This window comes from Phyllobates terribilis, unplaced genomic scaffold (assembly GCF_046119375.1).
Source record: "Phyllobates terribilis strain yellow unplaced genomic scaffold, ASM4611937v1 Scaffold_3__8_contigs__length_932513732, whole genome shotgun sequence".
Classification (NCBI taxonomy): domain Eukaryota; kingdom Metazoa; phylum Chordata; class Amphibia; order Anura; family Dendrobatidae; genus Phyllobates; species Phyllobates terribilis.
Genome location: NW_027362763.1, coordinates 142,020,835 through 142,039,534, shown reverse-complemented (window position 1 = coordinate 142,039,534; position 18,700 = coordinate 142,020,835). Strand labels below are relative to the sequence as shown.

General features: G+C 45.1%; 1 protein-coding gene across 4 annotated transcripts in view; it reads left to right on the top strand.

Moving 5' to 3' along the window:
• ASAP2 (ArfGAP with SH3 domain, ankyrin repeat and PH domain 2) overlaps nt 1-18,700 on the top strand; it is a 238,801-nt gene that overhangs the window by 182,384 nt on the left and 37,717 nt on the right. For all 4 annotated transcript variants that reach the window (XM_073674184.1, XM_073674180.1, XM_073674182.1 and 1 more), the window contains 2 exons: nt 14,906-15,039; nt 16,667-16,761. In XM_073674184.1, coding sequence (XP_073530285.1) covers nt 14,906-15,039; nt 16,667-16,761 — 229 coding nt within the window. The remainder of the gene's footprint in view (nt 1-14,905; nt 15,040-16,666; nt 16,762-18,700) is intronic.

Genomic DNA, 18,700 nt, shown 5'->3' with positions numbered 1-18,700 from the left:
AATGGTGGCGACGGGGAAAATGGCTTGGTCTTATAGGACAAGGACATGTGACCTACACAGCCAATGACACATGCCCTTGCTTGTGTGAAAAAAAGCAGTTCGCTCCGTGTGTGCGCTGCTGATAGGCTGACAGATTGCACCTCCCCACTGTAAATGCGGGAAAGAGAAAAAAAAATGGAGATCTTCATTATTCCTGCAGAGATCCATCCCCTGCCCCTCCCCCCGCCCACTCTACACTGAAACTGTCTATTAACTAGTGTTGAGCCACCCCCGTAGTGTTCGAGTTCGGTTCGGTTCGTCGAACACCCGTGTGTTCGCCGAACTGTTCGTCGAACACCGTTAAAACCAATGGCAGGCAAACAAAAACACATAGAAACACATAGAAAACACCTTCAAAGGTGTCCAAAAGCTGACAAACTGCTCAGAAGACACAACTAACACATGGAAAAGTGACAAGTACATATAGTCATGCGAAAAGAAAAGAGGTGGAGGAGTAAAAGGAGGGGGAGACACAGATATAGGCATGTCATGCCCTTCTAAAATCCAAAAAGTGAGAAGCCGACACGTTCAGTCCGCTCCTGCCCGTGCCACCTCCGTGTCGCCGGGTTTGTGCCAGAGCCGCGGTGAACCCTGACGGCCAGCCCCCCTCTCCCAATACTCGTGCCTGTCCGCTGGTGGGTCGAGCGAGCCCCGCTGTGGTGGAGGCAGCTCTAAGCTTTTTAATTTAAATTGTCCCTCTAATTTGAATGAATACACTTTAAATCCATTTACAAGGATCTATTGGAGGGCAAGTCTCATGCCAGCAGCCGCGTAATTCCAGCTCCAGTAGCGTCCACTAAAGCTGCTGCAGTTAAAAAGCTTTTATAAGGATCGAGCTCGGCTGTCCACCGCAAGGCATCCTACCGCCAGTCCCAGCCCCTATGCCTTGGGGTGCCTCCTGATGCTCTTCACTGAGTATCCCCTGGTCCCGAAGCATTTCCTTTGAAAAAATTAAGTGTCCAAACTACAGGTGGTTTCCTGGGCTAGATGCAGTTAAAAATTTGTAATTAGATACTCTCGTTGGATGCTGAGAAAGCATTCCATAGAGTCTCCTGGCACGCCATATATAATTCTCTTAAAAAGCTTGGGGTAGGGGTCTAGGGGACCCTTTTATAGCCAAAATCACGGCCCTGTATCACAATACGTCACCTAGGCTGAAGATAAATGGAACTGTAGCACCCTGAGGGCTCGTTTGCTACAGAGGTATTGCACCTCACCCAGAGGTGTGATATCTCACTCTCAGGTAAGGATGGAGTGTGGATCAGGACCCCGACACCTGCATGCATTACACCACATTGCCGTGGGGCAGGGCGACCAATATGCCCCTGAGATGGGCACGACAGTCACTGACCCTGGCTGGAGTGGGGGGAGGGAACACTGAGGAAGGGGAACCCTGTAGTGCAGGAGCAGGGAGGAAGCAGTTCCTGGGTGCATTGATAAGGGAGTATAAAAGGTGGGCACCATATTAGTTCAGTGCAGAGAAGTCTGAGCAGAAGTGACAGGGAGCAGGGGCTCTGCATGAGCTCTGCTCCGGAGGCGGGCCTAGTAACACAGGCCCAGGCCTGGAAGAGGGAGAAGGAAGGAAGAGGAGCGGAGAAGGCTCCAGGAACGAGGAACGAAGGGATCCCAGGGTTGCGGACGGGCGAGTCGCCACCGCACGCCCGAATCCACCTGCGTAGAGGGGTCAGGCCAAAGGGGGAGACCGGTCCCTGAAACTAGTGGAGGCGGGAAACGACCCTCAGCTAGAAACCGGAGGCTGTGACATTTTATGTGGCGCAGCCCCTCGCTACACCCGCTAGGAAGGCACCACATAGGGTCAGGGAAACTGGTGCCAAGTTTACCAAGAGGAGGCCCGAGGCAGCCGGACAGAAGCGTTGGTAAGAAAGGCCAGACAAAGGACACACAAAGGGGGTCCTGTGAAGCTCTCCAAAGTTATCTGGGAGTTGTCTGAGCCCCTCACCTGGTGAGCACAGTACGACGTGGGCAGCCGTTACCTGCAGACGTGGTCTGGATAATAAGAACTGTGAGTAAAGGCCCTGGACTGCATCACTGACTCCGTGTCGTTACTGCTGCTGCCCTGCACCATCACCCCCATCCTCCGCATACACTGCCCTGAGGCTATACTCCTCCCGTGGGGAGTTATGCTACGCTCTGCTGCACCCACAACACCAGCCTCAGCGGTCTGCCCTGCAGCGGCAGTTCACTCTGACCGCAATCCACGGGTGGCGTAGTCGGACATTTAAACATCAAAACCACATAAATAGTTCCGCCACTGGTTTGACCGCCCTGAGCCACGGAACCGGGTCGCCGCCACGAAGACTACAACCACCAGCATCCACCAAAAAGGGTCCGGCTCCGGGTGTCCCAAGGCCCAGGGGGTGCGTCAGAACATTTTCATCACCTTTCACAATCACCAATGGGACAAGGCAGGGATGTCCTCTGTCCCCTCTCTTATACATCCTAGTGACGGAGCACCTGCTCTCATCAATTCGCCATAACCCCAATATTAGGTGGATTGAGGTGGGAGGCACCGAGTACAAATGCTCTCTATTTGCTGATGATGTCCTAGTATATATCACTCAATCACATATATCCATCCATGCTGTTATGGCTGAAATAGATCACTTTGTTACATGGTCAAATTTTAAAATCAATGCAGCGAAGTCTGAGGCCCTCGATGTCTCCCTCCCCAAATCCATATAGGATTCCATCCAGTCCAACTTTCCCTTTGCCTGGCCCTCACAGGGTATCAAATACTTAGGAATTCCTATTCATAGAGACATCTCCCATCTGTTATCTTAATTTTGGGCCCTTTATTGAACAACTCCATACAGACCACGGTTGGCAAGTTAGAACTGTAAGATTCACTACGTGAACCACTGGTGTTTTGTGTAAAAGCACATGTACACTGTGTTCCAAATTATTATGCAAAAAGTGTTTAGGAGTGATAAGGGAATCATAGAATGGTAGAGTTGGAAGGGACCTCCTGGGTCATCTGGTCCAACCCCCTGCTCAAAGCAGGATTCACTAGATCATCTCAGACAGATGTCTGTCCAGCCTCTGTTTGAAGACGTCCATTGAAGGGGAACTCACCACCTCTCGTGGCAGCCTGTTCCACTCATTAATCACCCTAACTGTCAAAAAGTTTTTTCTAATATCTAATCTGTGTCTCCTCCCATTGCTTCTAGTCTTTCCTTGTGCAAATGAGAATAAAGATGATCCTTCTACAATGTGACAGCCCTTGACATATTTGTAGACAGCTATTAAGTCTCCTCTCAGTCTTCTTTTTTGCAAGCTAAACATTCCCAAATCCTGCAACCGTTCCTCATAGGACATGGTTTGCAGACCAGTCACCATTCTGGTCGCTCTTCTCTGAACTTGCTCCAGTTTGTCTATGTCTTTTTTAAAATGTGGTGCCCAAAACTGTACACAGTATTCCAGATGAGGTCTGACCAAAGAGGAGTAAAGACCGATAATGACTTCACGTGATCTAGACTGTATGCTTCTGTTAATACATCCCAGAATTGTATTTGCCTTTTTTGCTGCTGCATCACACTGTTGACTCATGTTCAGTCTATGATCTATTAGTATACCTAAGTCTTTTTCACATGTACTGTTGCTTAGCTCTATTCCTCCCATTCTGTATATGCTTTTTTCATTTTTATTGCCCAGATGTAGTACTTTGCATTTTTCCCTGTTAAAAACCATTCTGTTGGTTGCTGCCCACTGCTCCAGTTTATTTAGGTCTTTTTGAATCCTCTCTCTCTCTTCTCTAGTATTAGCTATCCCTCCTAGCTTTGTGTCATCAGCAAATTTAATCAGTTTACCCTCAATTCCTTCATCTAAATCATTGATAAAGATGTTGAACAATACAGGTCCCAGGACGGAGCCCTGTGGTACCCCACTTGAGACATTCACCCAGCTGGATGTGAAGCCATTTACAACCACCCTTTGAGTCCGATCACTAAGCCAGTTATGAATCCACCTAACAGTTGCCTGGTCTATTGCATACTTGGTCATTTTTTCAATAAGGATGGTGTGAGATAGTTTGTCAAATGCTTTGCTGAAGTCAAGATATACTATATCTACAGCATTTCCCTGATCCACCCAGTCAGTGATTCTGTCATAGAAGGAAATTAAGTTAGTCTGACATGACTTGTTAGTTACAAACCCATGCTGGCTCTGGTTAATCACTTCATTCTTATCCATGTACTTACATACATGTTGTTTAATAATTTGTTCAAAGATCTTTCCTGGTATAGAAGTCAGACTCACTGGCCTATAGTTCCCTGGGTCCACCTTCTTCCCCTTTTTGAAGATAGGAACAACATTTGCTCTTCTCCAGTCTTCTGGGACTTCTCCTGTTCTCCAAGAATTTTCAAAGATTATGGAGAGTGGTTCTAAAATTTCTTCTACGATCTCCTTCAGTACTCTGGGGTGTAATTCATCTGGACCTGGTGACTTGAACTCATTTATGTTAGCTAAATATTCCCTCACAATCTTTCTGTTTACAGATAACTTGGATTCCTCTATTCCTTTAAAAGGACAGTGAAGATCAGTTGATGTTACATTTTCTTTCTGAGAGAAAACAGATGCAAAATAGGAATTAAAAAGTTCGGCCTTCTCAACATCCTCTCTTACCATTTCTTCATTTTCATCCTGTAAAAATCCTATAGCATCTTTGACTTTTCTTTTACTTTTGACATACCCCCAAAATCCTTTTTTATTGCTTTTGACATCTCTTGCAAGCCTTAATTCATTGTCAGCTTTAGCTAACCTGATACGTGCCCTGCAGGATCTGCAGACTGCATTATAATCTTCTTTAGATATGCCTCCCTCTTTCCATTTAATAAACATTTCTTTCTTTCTTTTTAGCATGTGTTTAAGTTCTGTGTTCATCCATCCTGGTTTCCTTAAATGCTTCCCATTCTTCCTACTTTTCGGGATTGTTAACGATTGTGCTTTGAGAATCTCATTTTTAAAAATTTCCCATCCTTCCTGGACATTTTTGTCCTTAAGGACATCCAGCCATTGGATCCCTCCTATTCTCTTTCTGAGTCTCTTAAAATCTGCCTTTCTAAAATCTAACCTTGAAGTTTGAGTCTTCACATGTCTTCCTCCTCTAGTTATCCAAAATTCTATAATGGCATGATCGCTGCCTCCTAGGGTCCCAGCCACCTTTACTTCCTCAACCATTTCCTCCCTGTTTATAAGGATTAGATCCAAAGTAGCAGATCCCCTTGTTTTCTCCCCTACCTTTTGGAAGATAAAGTTGTCAGCAAGAGAGGATAAGAATTTGCTTGACCTGTTAGTTTTACTTGAGAGAGATTCCCAACAAATGTCTGGATAGTTGAAATCTCCCATGACCACTACGTCATATTTTTTGGAGAACTTGGTCATTTGATACATAAAGAGTTCATCCATATCTTCAGCTTGCCCAGGTGGCCTGTAGTAAATGCCTACAATGGTGTCCTTTCCGTTGTTCTCTCCTTGTATTCTTACCCAAACAGTTTCCACAGAACTCCCAGTCTCTGAAGCTTCAATCTCTGTGCAGATATACGCTTTTCTAACATACAATGCAACACCTCCTCCTCTTTTATCAAGTCTGTTTCTTGCAAATAAGTTGTATCCTTTTAGCCTTTTATTCCAATCATGTGTATCGTCCCACCAAGTTTCAGTGATTCCAATGACATCATATTCCTTTTCCTGCATTAGTAGTTCCAATTCTCCTTGTTTGTTGCCCATGCTTTGTGCATTTGTATAAAAACATTTTAGTTTGTGATTGGTTTCTCTTCCTCCCATATTTTTATTATTTAAATTGTTTTGTCTTTGTTCTTCCTTTCCACTTCCAGTAGCAGAGATCTCAATAGTATTTGTCAGCTGTATGGCTTTTTCTGGCCTTTTGCTTCCCTTCCCACATTGTTCTAGTTTAAAGCTCTCCTGATGAGTGTAGCAAGGCGACTTCCAAATACATGTTTTCCAGTCTTCGTAAGGTGCACCCCATCTCTAGCAAGTAGTCCATCGTATAGGTAATTCATTCCGTGATCCAGAAATCCAAATACTTGTTGACGGCACCATCGACGTAGCCAGTTGTTCACCTGTAGAATCTTATTCCACCTCATTGTTCCATGGCCATCCATTGGGAGGATGGATGAGAAGACCACCTGCGCTCCCAATTCTTTCACTTTCTTGCCTAAGTCTTCAAAGTCACTGCAGATGGTTTCCAGGTCCTTTCTTGCGGTGTCATTTGTCCCCACATGTATTAGCAGGAATGGGTAGTGATCTGTAGGTCTGAAGAGTCTTGATATCCTGTCAGACACATCTTTAATTTTTGCTCCTGGAAGACAGCACATTTCTCTTGAGGTTATGTCTGGTCTGCAGATAGCAGCCTCTGTTCCTCTTAACAGGGAATCCCCCATGACCACCACTCTCCGTTTTTTCTTCACAACATTCTTCTTTCTCCATCCAGGAGGATTCTGAGTGCTTACAAGGTTATTCATTGCTGGCAAAGTCTTATCTTGCTGTATTTCTTCATGGTGCTCCTGCGAGAGAGCCTGGTACTGGTTCCTGAGCAGTATGGGTGCTGACTGCCTCTCGATCCTCCTGCTTCGGTGGGTCACATGCTTCCATTCCTCTGTTTCGTCAGGTGCAGTTCGAATTTCTTCTCTTTCTGAATCATGAAGAGATAATTCTGCTCTGTCTAAGAACTCTTCACCTTCCTTAATGATTTTCAAGGTAGTTAACCTCTCTTCTAGATTTCGCAACTTTTCCTCCAACAGGGACACAAGCTTGCATTTCTGGCATGTGAAGTTTGGCTTTTCCACTGGCAAGTCTGTGAACATGTAGCAGGATATGCAGCTCACCAAATGGCTCCTGGACTCTTCCATATTCTTATTGTTAATGTTCTGAAAACAGTGAAAAAAGCTTAAAAAAAAAGCTTCAAAATGCGCGCGCCTTCCGGCGCGCGGTTTACCGATGTCCTCTTTTCAGCTCCAACAGCCAAAATCCAGTGTTCTTTGAGCTCGCGGAGACTCTTCACTTACCCCAAAATGCAGTGGGAATATGCAAATTATCTCCTCAGGACTCCTCCCCTGGTTTACCGATGTCCTCTTTTCAGCTCCAACAGCCAAAATCCAGTGTTCTTTGAGCTCGCGGAGACTCTTCACTTACCCCAAAATGCAGTGGGAATATGCAAATTATCTCCTCAGGACTCCTCCCCTGGAAGAATTTGTTTGTTTGTCAGTTAAACTCATTGATGGTGATGTGTGTCAGGGCTCTTTATATCACTGTAAGCAATTGCAGACACCTGTGCTAATTAGTTTGGCAGGTGTGTCCAATGAAAGGCAAGACTACTTAAGAAGGCTGTCTCACATTATTAAGCAGCCTACATTTTCTGCCAAAATGGGAAAGAAAAAGGATGTGTCGGCTGCTGAGAAGCAACAACTTGTGGAGTGTTTAGGTCAAGGCATGACTACAATCAACATTGTGCGATGATCAGGATGAAGTGTCTTGGCAATCAAGAAGTATGTAGCTGATTCACAGTACACACGTGTGCGTGCTGATGAGGGCAAATTGAGGACTCTTTCCTACAGGCAATTACGTCAGGTTGAAAGAGCAGCGGCAAAAAAGCCTTGTCATAGCAGCAGACAAGTTTTTGAAGCTGCTGGTGCCTCCAACGTCCCCCGAACAACAAGATGCAGGGTCCTTCAGAGGTTTGCAGCTGTGCATACTCCATCCTGTCGACCTCCTCTATCCACTTCACTCAAGCAGAAACGGCTCCAGTGGGCCAAACATTACATGAAGACTGATTTCAAAACTGTTTTGTTCACGGATGAGTGCCGTGCAGCGCTCGATGGTCCAGATGGATGGAGTGGAGGATGGCTGGTTGATGGACACCCCACGCAAACACGGCTACAGCGCCAACAAGGAGGAGGTGGAGTAATGTTTTGGGCTGGAATCATGGGGAGAGAGATTGTCGGCCCCTTTAGGATCCCTGAAGGCGCTAAAGATGAACTCCATAATGTGTGTGGATTTTCTCAAACAGCACTTCCTGCCATGGTTCAAGAAGAAGAACCGTGTATTTCACAGCAAGATCATTTTTTTGCATGATAATGCACCATCTCATGCTGGACATAAAACATCTGCATCTCTGGCTGATATGGGCACAAAAGGGGACAAACTTATGGTGTGACCCCCATGCTCCCCTGACCTCTACCCCATTCAGAACCTCTGGAGCATCATCAAAAGGAGTGTCTATGATGGCGGGAGGCAGTTCACATCTAAGCAACAGCTCTGGGAGGGTATTCTGTCCTCATGCAAAACAATTGAAGCAGAAACCATCCAAAACCTGACAAATTCAATGGACGAGAGAGTTCAGAAGCTCCTTTCGAACAAGGGGTCCTATGTGCAAATGTAACATCACCTAGAATAAAGTTTTGAGTTGAAAACTGTTTGATTTCAGTTTCTAATAACCTGCTAATGCTTATAATTTCAAAAATGACCATTTTTTTGGTCTTTATTAAAATGAAAAGGTTGATCGAAAAGTTTGGGGGATCTAAGAGTGTGGCAACCCAGTAGTCATGATTACTTCGAATTCTGACAATATGAGGGTCATGTTGCAGGTAGTGCAGCAAGAAGGCACTTATGTGTCTTGCGCATCTCGGAGCCCCAAAATTATTTTCCGGGCTAGATGCAGCTAAAAATTATTATTAATTTTAAATCTGGTGGAGCTTAGTATAGATGGCCTAATAGGATCAGTGCTGCACACTGCTACAAAGCCCAAATTATTTTCCAGTCAAGATACAGATAAACATGATTAGTAATTTTAAATCTGGTGGAGCTTATTATAGATGGCCTAATAGAATCAGTGCTGCACACTGCTACAAAGCCCAAATTATTTTCCAGCCAAGATACAGATAAACATGATTAGTAATTTGAAAGCTTAAAACGGTTGGTAGGGTGATTTTAACCAATCATCAAGCTTTTACTCTCCCCAGGATGACACAGGGGTAGAAAAGTCGTTTCGGATCCATGATTTGTTCATCTTTATGAACGTGAGTCTGTCTACATTATCAGTGGAGAGCCGCGTGCGCTTATCTGTCAGCACACCACCAGCAGCACTGAACACACGTTCAGACAGAATGCTGGCTGCGGGGCATGACAAGATCTCCAAGGCGTAAGTGGCTAGCTCCGGCCATTTATCCAGATTGGAAGCCCAAAAAGAGCAAGGGTCCAGTGACACAGTCATGGCTTCAATGTTTACTTGGAGATACTCCTGTACCATCGTCTCTAGGCGTTGACTATGTGTCAGACTTCTTGTCTCCTGTGGCCTTGCAAAGGATGGGCTAAAAAAGTGGTGAAATGATTCCGCAAAATTGAGGTTACCAGCAAATACTGTGGTTCTGTTACGGTTTGAGTGCTGAACACTTGACGGTCCCACGGTTGGCAAGTTGGAACTGTGAGATTCACTACGTGCACCACTGGTGTTTTGTGGAAAAGCACATGTAAGATTCTGCAACAGTCTCTGCTGATACTCCTGCATGCGTGCATCCCTTTCTATGGCAGGAATAATTTCTGCAAATTTACTTTTGTACCGGGGATCTAACAGTGTGGCAACCCAGTAGTCAGGATTATTTCTAATTCTCACAATTCGAGGGTCATGTTGCAGGTAGTGCAGCAAGAAGGCACTCATGTGTGTTGCGCATCCAGGAGCACCAAGTCCCTGTTGTGTTGGTGGCGAGGTAACAATCATGCTTCCTTCCTCTGTCCTCTCCCCCCAACCTCGCACAACAGAAATGTGATCAAGGTCTCCCTCATCTGATGAGTCTTCCATCAGTTCGTCCTCCACTTCTTCCTGGTTTCCTGCACCTTCCTCACTAGTTTGGCTGCTACCATGCGCCCTGGTAAAACCATCTCCCCCACCCTCACATGCCTGCCGCCTTGGTGCTGCCGACCGTCTGGACCTTGCAGATGTTAGCCCTTCCGCATACAACTCCTCCTCCTCTACTTCCTCCACCTCCTCTTGTGCCACCACCTGACTCCGAATTCTGTTTAACATGTGCTCCAGCATGTAAATCACCGGAATAGTTATGCTGATAATGGCATCGTCAGCACTAAACATCTTCGTCGCCATTTCAAAACTGTGCAGAAGGGTGCATAGGTCCCTGATCTGAGACCACTCCTCCAGCGTGATTTGCCCCACCTCTGGATCTCGTTGGCCCAGGCTATACGTCAGAATGTATTGCACCAGGGCTTGCCGGTGCTGCCACAGTCGCTGCAACATGTGCAGAGTTGAATTCCACCGGGTAGGCACATCGCATTTTAGCCGGTGAAGTGGCAGGCCCAACGACTTCTGTAGAGATGTAAGTCGCTGAGCTGCGGGATGCGAACGGCGGAAGTGAGCACACAGCGACCGTGCCCTCTGCAGAAGGCCATCTAGTCTGGGATAGTGGGCTAAAAATTGCTGGACAACCAGGTTCAACACGTGAGCCATACAAGGCACGTGTGTGACATTGCCCCGGCGAAGGGCCGCACCCAGGTTTGCAGCATTGTCGCACACGGCCTTCCCTGGTTTCAGGTCCAGTGGAGACAACCATTCATGAAATTGGTTCTCCAGAGCTGACCACAACTCCTCAGCTGTGTGACTCACATTTCCCAGACATTTCAATGTAAAAACCGCCTGATGACGTTGAGCCCTACTGCCAGCATAGTAAGGAGGTGTGCAGGATCCCTTCTGCGCAGTTAGAAAGCTTGTGGCATGACCAGACAGGCTTTGGGTGCAGGTGGAAGACCGAGAGGAGGTTGAGGAGGCAGAAGCAGTGGAGGAACTTTGACATAAAGAGGATTGACGCACAACTCGTGGGGACGGCAAGACTTGGACAGCAGCCCCTTGTCCTGCTGTCACCATAGTTACCCAGTGCCCAGTCAGCGACATGTAACGCCCCTGTCCATGCCTACTCGTCCAAGTGTCTGTGGTGAAATGCATCCTGTCACACACAGAGTTTCTCAAAGAAGCGGTGATGTTGTGTGCGACATGCTGGTGGAGCGCAAGCACACCTTTCTTTGAGAAGTAGTGCCGACTGGGCATCTGGTACTGGGGCACTGCGACGGACATAAGGTCTCGAAAATCCTCTGTGTCCACCAGGCGGAAAGGCAGCATTTCTGTAGCCAAGAGCTTGCAGATGGTGAAATTCAACCTCTTAGCTTTCTCATGGCTAGGAGGAAATGGTCTTTTACTTGTCCACATCTGAGGGACCGAGGGCTGGCTATTGTGCTTAGACGGGGTTGATAAGGGTGTCCCCGGCAAACTGCCGGTCTGTGAGGAAGATGCAGGCGGACATGTTAGGTTGCCTTGATCCAAAGGTGGTGCTATCGATGTCGGACAGCGCTCAACACCAGCTGGTGTTACCACCTCCAAAGAAAATGATGACCTGCCAATCACGCTGGCTGTTGCGGGTAAAGAGGTGGCAGGTCTGCGCCCCAAAACAGGTGTGACTGCTGTCCCCCCAGTCACAGAGGATGAAGAGGCCGCGGATGCACAAGATATGGCAGACGGTGGTTGGCCCGGCCGGCTAGGCCGCATTGTAGCACACTGAGCTTCCCACTGCAACTTATGCTTCATGTCCATGTGCCGGTTCATGCATGAAGTACTCAAACTATGTATTTTTTGGCCTCTACTTAGCTTTTGCTGACAAATGTTACAGATAACACGAGTTGGGTCATCTTTATCGATCTGAAAAAATGCCCAGGCTATGCAAGGCTTAGCACCCATGCGACCTGAAGAGCCACCACGACTTGTGGTGAGAGGCAGAGTTGTGTTTGAGGATGCAGTTGTTGACGTGCTTCCAGTACTACGTCTCTGTCCAGGAAGGCGCAACCTGACCTCGTCGTCACTAGCATCTTCCTCCACCTCCTCTGCTGACCTCATCTCTTGGCTGACTGTGGGTTGACAGTAAGTGGGATCTCCAACCTCATCATCATCACCCTGTGCGTTATCACACCCGTCGTCCTCAGAGCCAATCTGTTCCTGCCCTGACAAAAAACTAAAGTTGTCGCTCCAATCAGGTATTTGAGTCTCATCATAGTCTTCCTGATTGTCTCCACCAACAGGAGTTACAGTTTGGGAATGAGGGTCTACATTATGGTCAGAACCTTCTGCGTCTGGTCCTGGATCCGACTCATAAAGATTCTGGGCATCAGTGCAGATCATTTCCTCGTCTGGATTCACAGAAACGCTGGAGTCGACCTCTGATTCCCAGCCTATAGTATGAGTAAACAGCTCTGCAGACTCAACCATCTGTTCTACCTCATACTCAGACGGGCAGCTGGAGATTTGGGAGCTGTGAGGAAGCAAGTGCGATTGGGGTGACACCTGTGAGGACTGGAGTATTTGTGATGTTGAAGTTGAGGTGGAGGAGAGCCCACTTAAAGGAGCACTTGATATCCGTTGAAGCACCTGCTGTTTTTGTGCCTCATCTGGAATTTGTAGCGATTGGCGTGGCCGTAAGAAAGGGATCTTATCACATTGTCCGCTAAAAGAAGTAGACATTTTAGTTTGGCTGGAAGATGGTCTTTCTTCTGCAGATGTTACTGTTGCTTTAACACCTACCCCACGGACACAACCTTTTTTCCCCTTCCCAACACGCCTATTCCCCTTTCCACCAGCAGCAGGCCTTTTTCCACTCATTTTGGTGGTTAACTAATTCACAACTCTGGAGTTGTTTGCACAAAAAAACAATGGATGGGAACCGAGCAGAGCTGAGTGGCCAAACTGTGGTATTAGGCCAAAACTATTGGCTGGGTTAGATGCAGAAAAAAATTATTTTTAATTTGCAACCTGATGGAGTTCAGTATAGATGGACTAATAGAACAAGTCCCACACACTGCTAGAAGCCCAAATATTTTTTCAGAGCTAGATGCAGATATAAATTATTTTTAATTTGCAACCTGATGGAGGTCAGTATAGATGGAGTAATAGAGAAAGTCCCACACACTGCTAGAAGCCCAAATATTTTTTCAGAGCTAGATGCAGAAAAAAATTATATTCAGTTTGCAACCTGATGGAGGTCAGTATAGATGGACTAATAGAACAAGTCCCACACACTGCTAGAAGGCCAAATATTTTTTCAGAGGTAGATGCAGATAAAAATTATTTTTAATTTGCAGCCTGATGGAGGTCAGTATAGATGAACTAATAGAGAAAGTCCCACACACTGCTAGAAGGCCAAATATTTTTTCAGAGGTAGATGCAGATAAAAATTATTTTTAATTTGCAGCCTGATGGAGGTCAGTATAGATGGACTAATAGAGAAAGTCCCACACACTGCTAGAAGGCCAAATATTTTTTCAGAGCTAGATGCAGACAAAAAATTATTTTGAATTTGCAACCTGCTGGAGGTCAGTATAGATGGACTAATAGAATGATGCTATGCCCAAAAGATTTTACTTCACTAGGTGCAGTAAAAAAATTGGTATTCTATACACAGGTGGTATATCTTGCAACACAGATAGGCTACTCCACTGACTAACACACTCTGCAATAGGCCAAAAAGGATTAGCTTTGCTAGATTCAGCCAAATGCTGTGAAAAAAACTTGCACAGCACTGCACAGACCTGCCTGGCAAAAACTGATAGGAACTGATGTAACCTAGTCCTGAAAAGGACTCCAATTACAATTAGTCTTTACTCCCACAATCTATCTATTTAAGAGCACAGACCTGCCTGATAAAAGTCGTAGGAAATGCTGTAACCTAGTCCTTAAAAGGACTGCAATCACAACTATTCCCTACTCCCAAGCTATCTGTAGATTTGTGCGAAAATTGCCTTGAAATTAACAAGGTATAGCGCACACAGCAACAGCGGTGCTGTCTAACACGCAGCTGCAGCAGTGAGAAAATGGTGGCGACGGGGAAAATGGCTGGGGCTTATAGGGCAAGGACATGTGACATACACTGCCAATGACACATGCCCTTGCTTGTGTGAAAAAAAGCACTTCGCTCCGTGTGTGCGCTGCTGATAGGCTGACAGATTGCACCTCCCCACTGCAAATGTGGGAAAGAGAAAAAAAAATGGAGATCTTCATTATTCCTGCAGAGATCCATCCCCTGCCCCTCCCCCCACCCCGCTGTACACTCAAACTGCATATTAACATTAATTTTCATCATTACTGAGAAAAAATCCAGTTATGATTTTGGTGCACGAACAGTTATCGAACATAACCTCGAACAGCCGAATTTTTCTCAAATTGTTCGTGTTCGCCGAACGGCTCGAACACCGCCCAAAACAGCTCGAATTTGAGATTGGCGAACAGTTCGAGTCGAACAATGCTCATCTCTACTATTAACATTGATTAACAGTATTACTGAGAAAAAATCCAGTTAAGCTTTTGGTGCACGAACAGTTATCGAACATAACCTCGAACAGCCGGATTTTTTGCAAATCGTTCGAGTTCGTCAAACGCCCAAAACAGCTCGAATTTGAGATTGGCGAACAGTTCGAGTTGAACACCGATCATCTCTAATGGGGACAGTGCCCATAATGTCTGTAAAGTGTCGGAATTGTAAAGCACTGCGGAATATGTTGGCGCTACATAAATAAAAAGATTATTATTTTGCAAGGGGGCAACATAAGGATTAAGAAGGGATTGTCTGAGTAGTGAGCAACTCCTTTAAGTGACATTTTATGAAGCCACTTTTAAGACATTGTCCCTTGTTATCAGGTGAGATTTCCTTTGTGGCAGATTCTTGCAAATTTATTGTCTTTGTGGTCATGTGAATAATGGTGACATATACTGAATTCACGTTGCGTCTATGTTGTGATATATTACCTTGTGTTAGTGTAATGTCATTGTATCTGTTTTATCTCTCAGATCCTACTTGGCTTTCTACAAACCTGGGAATATTGACGTGTATCGAATGTTCAGGGATTCACCGGGAGTTGGGGGTACATTACTCCAGAATACAGTCACTCACACTGGACGTCCTGGGAACATCTGAACTGCTGGTATGAAGACGTGCTAAATTGTAGAACACCCCATCTATACAGTACTTGTATGTTTATGCCATTAACGGGGTTTTCCACTACTAAACAAGTTAACCATAATGGGCCGAATTCACCACTTCTCTACACTCCACACTGTGGCCCCTGCGTGTTCTCTTGGCATCAGCATTTGGTGAGAGGTATCATGTGATCTTTGCAGCCAATCATCAGCTGCTGATCGGCTGCAGCTTTCACATTCCAATTAAACGAGAAGAACTGTTAAGACAGAATGTGAAGGCTGCAGCCGATCTGTGGTTGCTGATTTGCTGCAGCGGTTACAGTCTAGAGTGTGGAGGAGCGGTGCTGTTTCGGGAGGGTAGTATAGGTTGTTTTGTTATCTTACACTGCTCTGGGCCCATTAAGATTTACTTATCTAGGAGTAAAGAAGTCCTTCAATTCATCATCTGCAGAACTTGTATACACACTTCTATCCAAAACTTATCATATGGCTCGATTGCCCTATGATAATAAATAGAAGTAACACAGTTCTAAAAATAAAATATAATTTTTATTTATCATGATTAAAAAATAAATTAAAACAGGATAAGGTGCTAATAAATAGAAGACTTATTGGAGCCAGTTACAGAACGCCAGTATCAATATTTGTAATGACCAAATTAGCAAAAAGCATGTATAAAAGAGGAAAAATACATAATCATAACAATATTGTAACTTTATAAGGTGCATATGTGTCTTAGGATCCATCTCCATCAATAATAGTACCCTTTAAAGTCTATTATATTGTAATTATAAAGTGCATATGTGCACAAAAATACTAATGCAATGTCCTCTCTATCAAGACTCTCTATCAGAACTCAGCTAAGTGGTCTAAGGCAATATATATGTTACTGTTCTTGCTAATGAGATCAGCAAATAGTGGTGGAATATTACCTTGTAACAATAATACTGTGGCGTGGCTCCAGCTTCCAACCCCGACGCGCACGTTTCGCTATCTGCTTCTTCGGGGGATTGCCTCTGCTATCATAGGGCAGTCGAGCCATATAAGTTCTGGGTAAATTAATGTAATTATTGAAGTACTTGAACTTTATTTATACAAGGACATTTTTTGAAATACACTTCTATCCAAGCCTGGTGGTCAATACCAATGTAGCACCAGTTGTCTCCAGGGTCAGATCGTGGTGGTTGGAGGCTCCTGGACAAAAAAATTTGGGAGCACTCCATCCCACCTCTGGAACCTAGGCCAAATGACCACTTATAGCTGCCACTTTTAGGTGTCTATATATCACATGATGTGGGGTAAGATTGGGTATGTTAAATTTCAGCGTTCGATCCTTGATTCCATGGGAGGTAAGCGTCCACCAGAGGTGTCTGACGGCAGCCTACACCCCTCTCCTCATTTATAACACGTGCACACTACTGAACAAGCGTGCATGTGTGCGGGGAGGGCGGAAGAGATATTTAAGTAAACGAGTTTTTGGTCGATGGCTATCTGATGTGTACGGCCAGCTTTAGATATTGCTGCAATATACTCACACGTTATCACACTTTTCATAGAACCTTATGGTCACATAGAGAATGAGTTAAACTGCAGAAACAGTCCTAAATGTGCTCGCATTCTTCTTTTTTTTAGCTTGCGAAAAATATAGGAAACATTGCGTTTAACGATATTATGGAAGCCTGTCTGCCTGTTGATGATACAGTGAAGCCTGCGCCTAGCAGTGACATGTAAGTGATAGATTAACAGATACTGTTCTATATTCAACCATATGTGGTGCTGAACTTCAGGCGTGAGCTCTGGTCTCCTCCATGTGTTGTGAAACTAGCATTGCTATATGTGCGTCGACTTAGGGCTAAATCGTTATTGTTCCTTAAATAGGATATTTCTCCAATAACGTGCTCTTCTAGTCTCCTGACTGCTGCAGCCAGTGGCTTCTTCTGCCATAAGGTGTAATGAGCATCTCACCCCCTGGGACATATTTTGCTGCTACCGGAAGTGGAATTTGGCCGGTTCTTCAAACCGGTTGTTAAACTGACAGTCGGACTGGAGACACGAGGTAGAAGGCTGGTTATCCCTTGTCTGTATTAAATGTGTTCAGACATGAATATAATTGAAGAATTGAGTGTCGGCACAATGTGGGCAGAAGCAACATACAGATCACTTCATCATACTGCTGATATCACACCTGCGCTGTAGACAAGGCGAACACAGCAGGAAGGTAATTTATCAATGGTGCAGAAGATGGCCTCACTCTCCTGTCTACAACAATATTCACTGGTGTTAGTGTGAGGGCACAGTATGGGTGAGACAGTAAACAGGTGGGAGGGAAGGAGTGTCAGAGGGAGGACCGTATAAAGATGGGGGCAGTGTGGGGAGGAGACAGCATGGAGAGGGGCAGTGTAGAGTGGGGACAATGTCTACATGGGGACAGTGTGCAGAGGTGGCAGCGGTGGGGGACAGTGTGAAGGCACAGTGTGATGAAGGGACAACATGGAGGAATAGTGTGGAGATAGGAAGAGCATGAGGGGAAATATAGGAGAGGGGACAGTGTGAAGACGCTACAGAGTTGTGGCCATAGTTCATAAGAGATAAGTATGTGGGTAGTTATCATTCTAAGGGAGGACAGTGTGATGATTATCATTCATAAAGAAGGACAGTATCGCGGTTTCGTTCATAAGGGAGGACAGTATGGCAGTTATAGAACATAAGGGAGGAAAGTGTGGCGGTTATAGAATATAAGGGAGGACAGTGTGGCGGTTATAGAATATAAGGGAGGACAGTATGGCAGTTATAGAACATAAGGGAGGAAAGTGTGGCGGTTATAGAATATAAGGGAGGAAAGTGTGGCAGTTGTCACTCATAAGGGAGGACAGTGTGGGTTTTATCGTTCATAAAGGGGGGGCAGTGTGACTGTTATTCATAAGAGCAGTCTGTGTGGTGGTTATAGTTCATAAGGGGAACAGTGTGACTAATGTAGTTCATAAGAACAGACTGTTTGGCGGTTATCGTTCATAAGTGAGGCAGGTGTGGAGATTTTAGTTCTTTTAAAGATATACAGTGTGGGTGCAATAATATATTAGAGAGTACTTTGTAGAGCACACGTACCTTTTTAGAGTAAAAGCGTGAGGGACATTTATCTTTAAGATAGCAAAGTGAGGGGCAATTATTTATTCAGGGGCACAGCAAGGCAGATATTTTCATTCAGGGGGCATTATAATGACTGCTAATTTTAGGGCACCATGTTGAAATGTGCTACAGAAGGCTTGAAAAGAGAAAAGTCTGCTGAGACAAGTTGTGGCGGTGAGAAATCATCATGCCTTTATTCCATATGACGGTGAAGGGGATGAGAACTAATCCAATCAGAGAAGACCTCACCTTTAAGGCATCTGGGTGTAAATGTTTTTGTTTTTTTTATACTGATTGTCTCTACTCAATACTGTGGTTCCCGTGTGGTTCGAAGTCTGATGGATAGGAAGAACTCACAGCATCTCTTTACCATTATTTAGGACATACTGGGAGTTGTAGGGTCATGCGATACAAGTGTATATTGCAGAGGCTGATCCAACTTTGCAATTGATCACTGTAATTAGCTTGGTGATGCATACATGTACTGCTGATGGTTCTGGTGCTGTATTCATGTATTGATGGCGATTCTAGTACTCTATT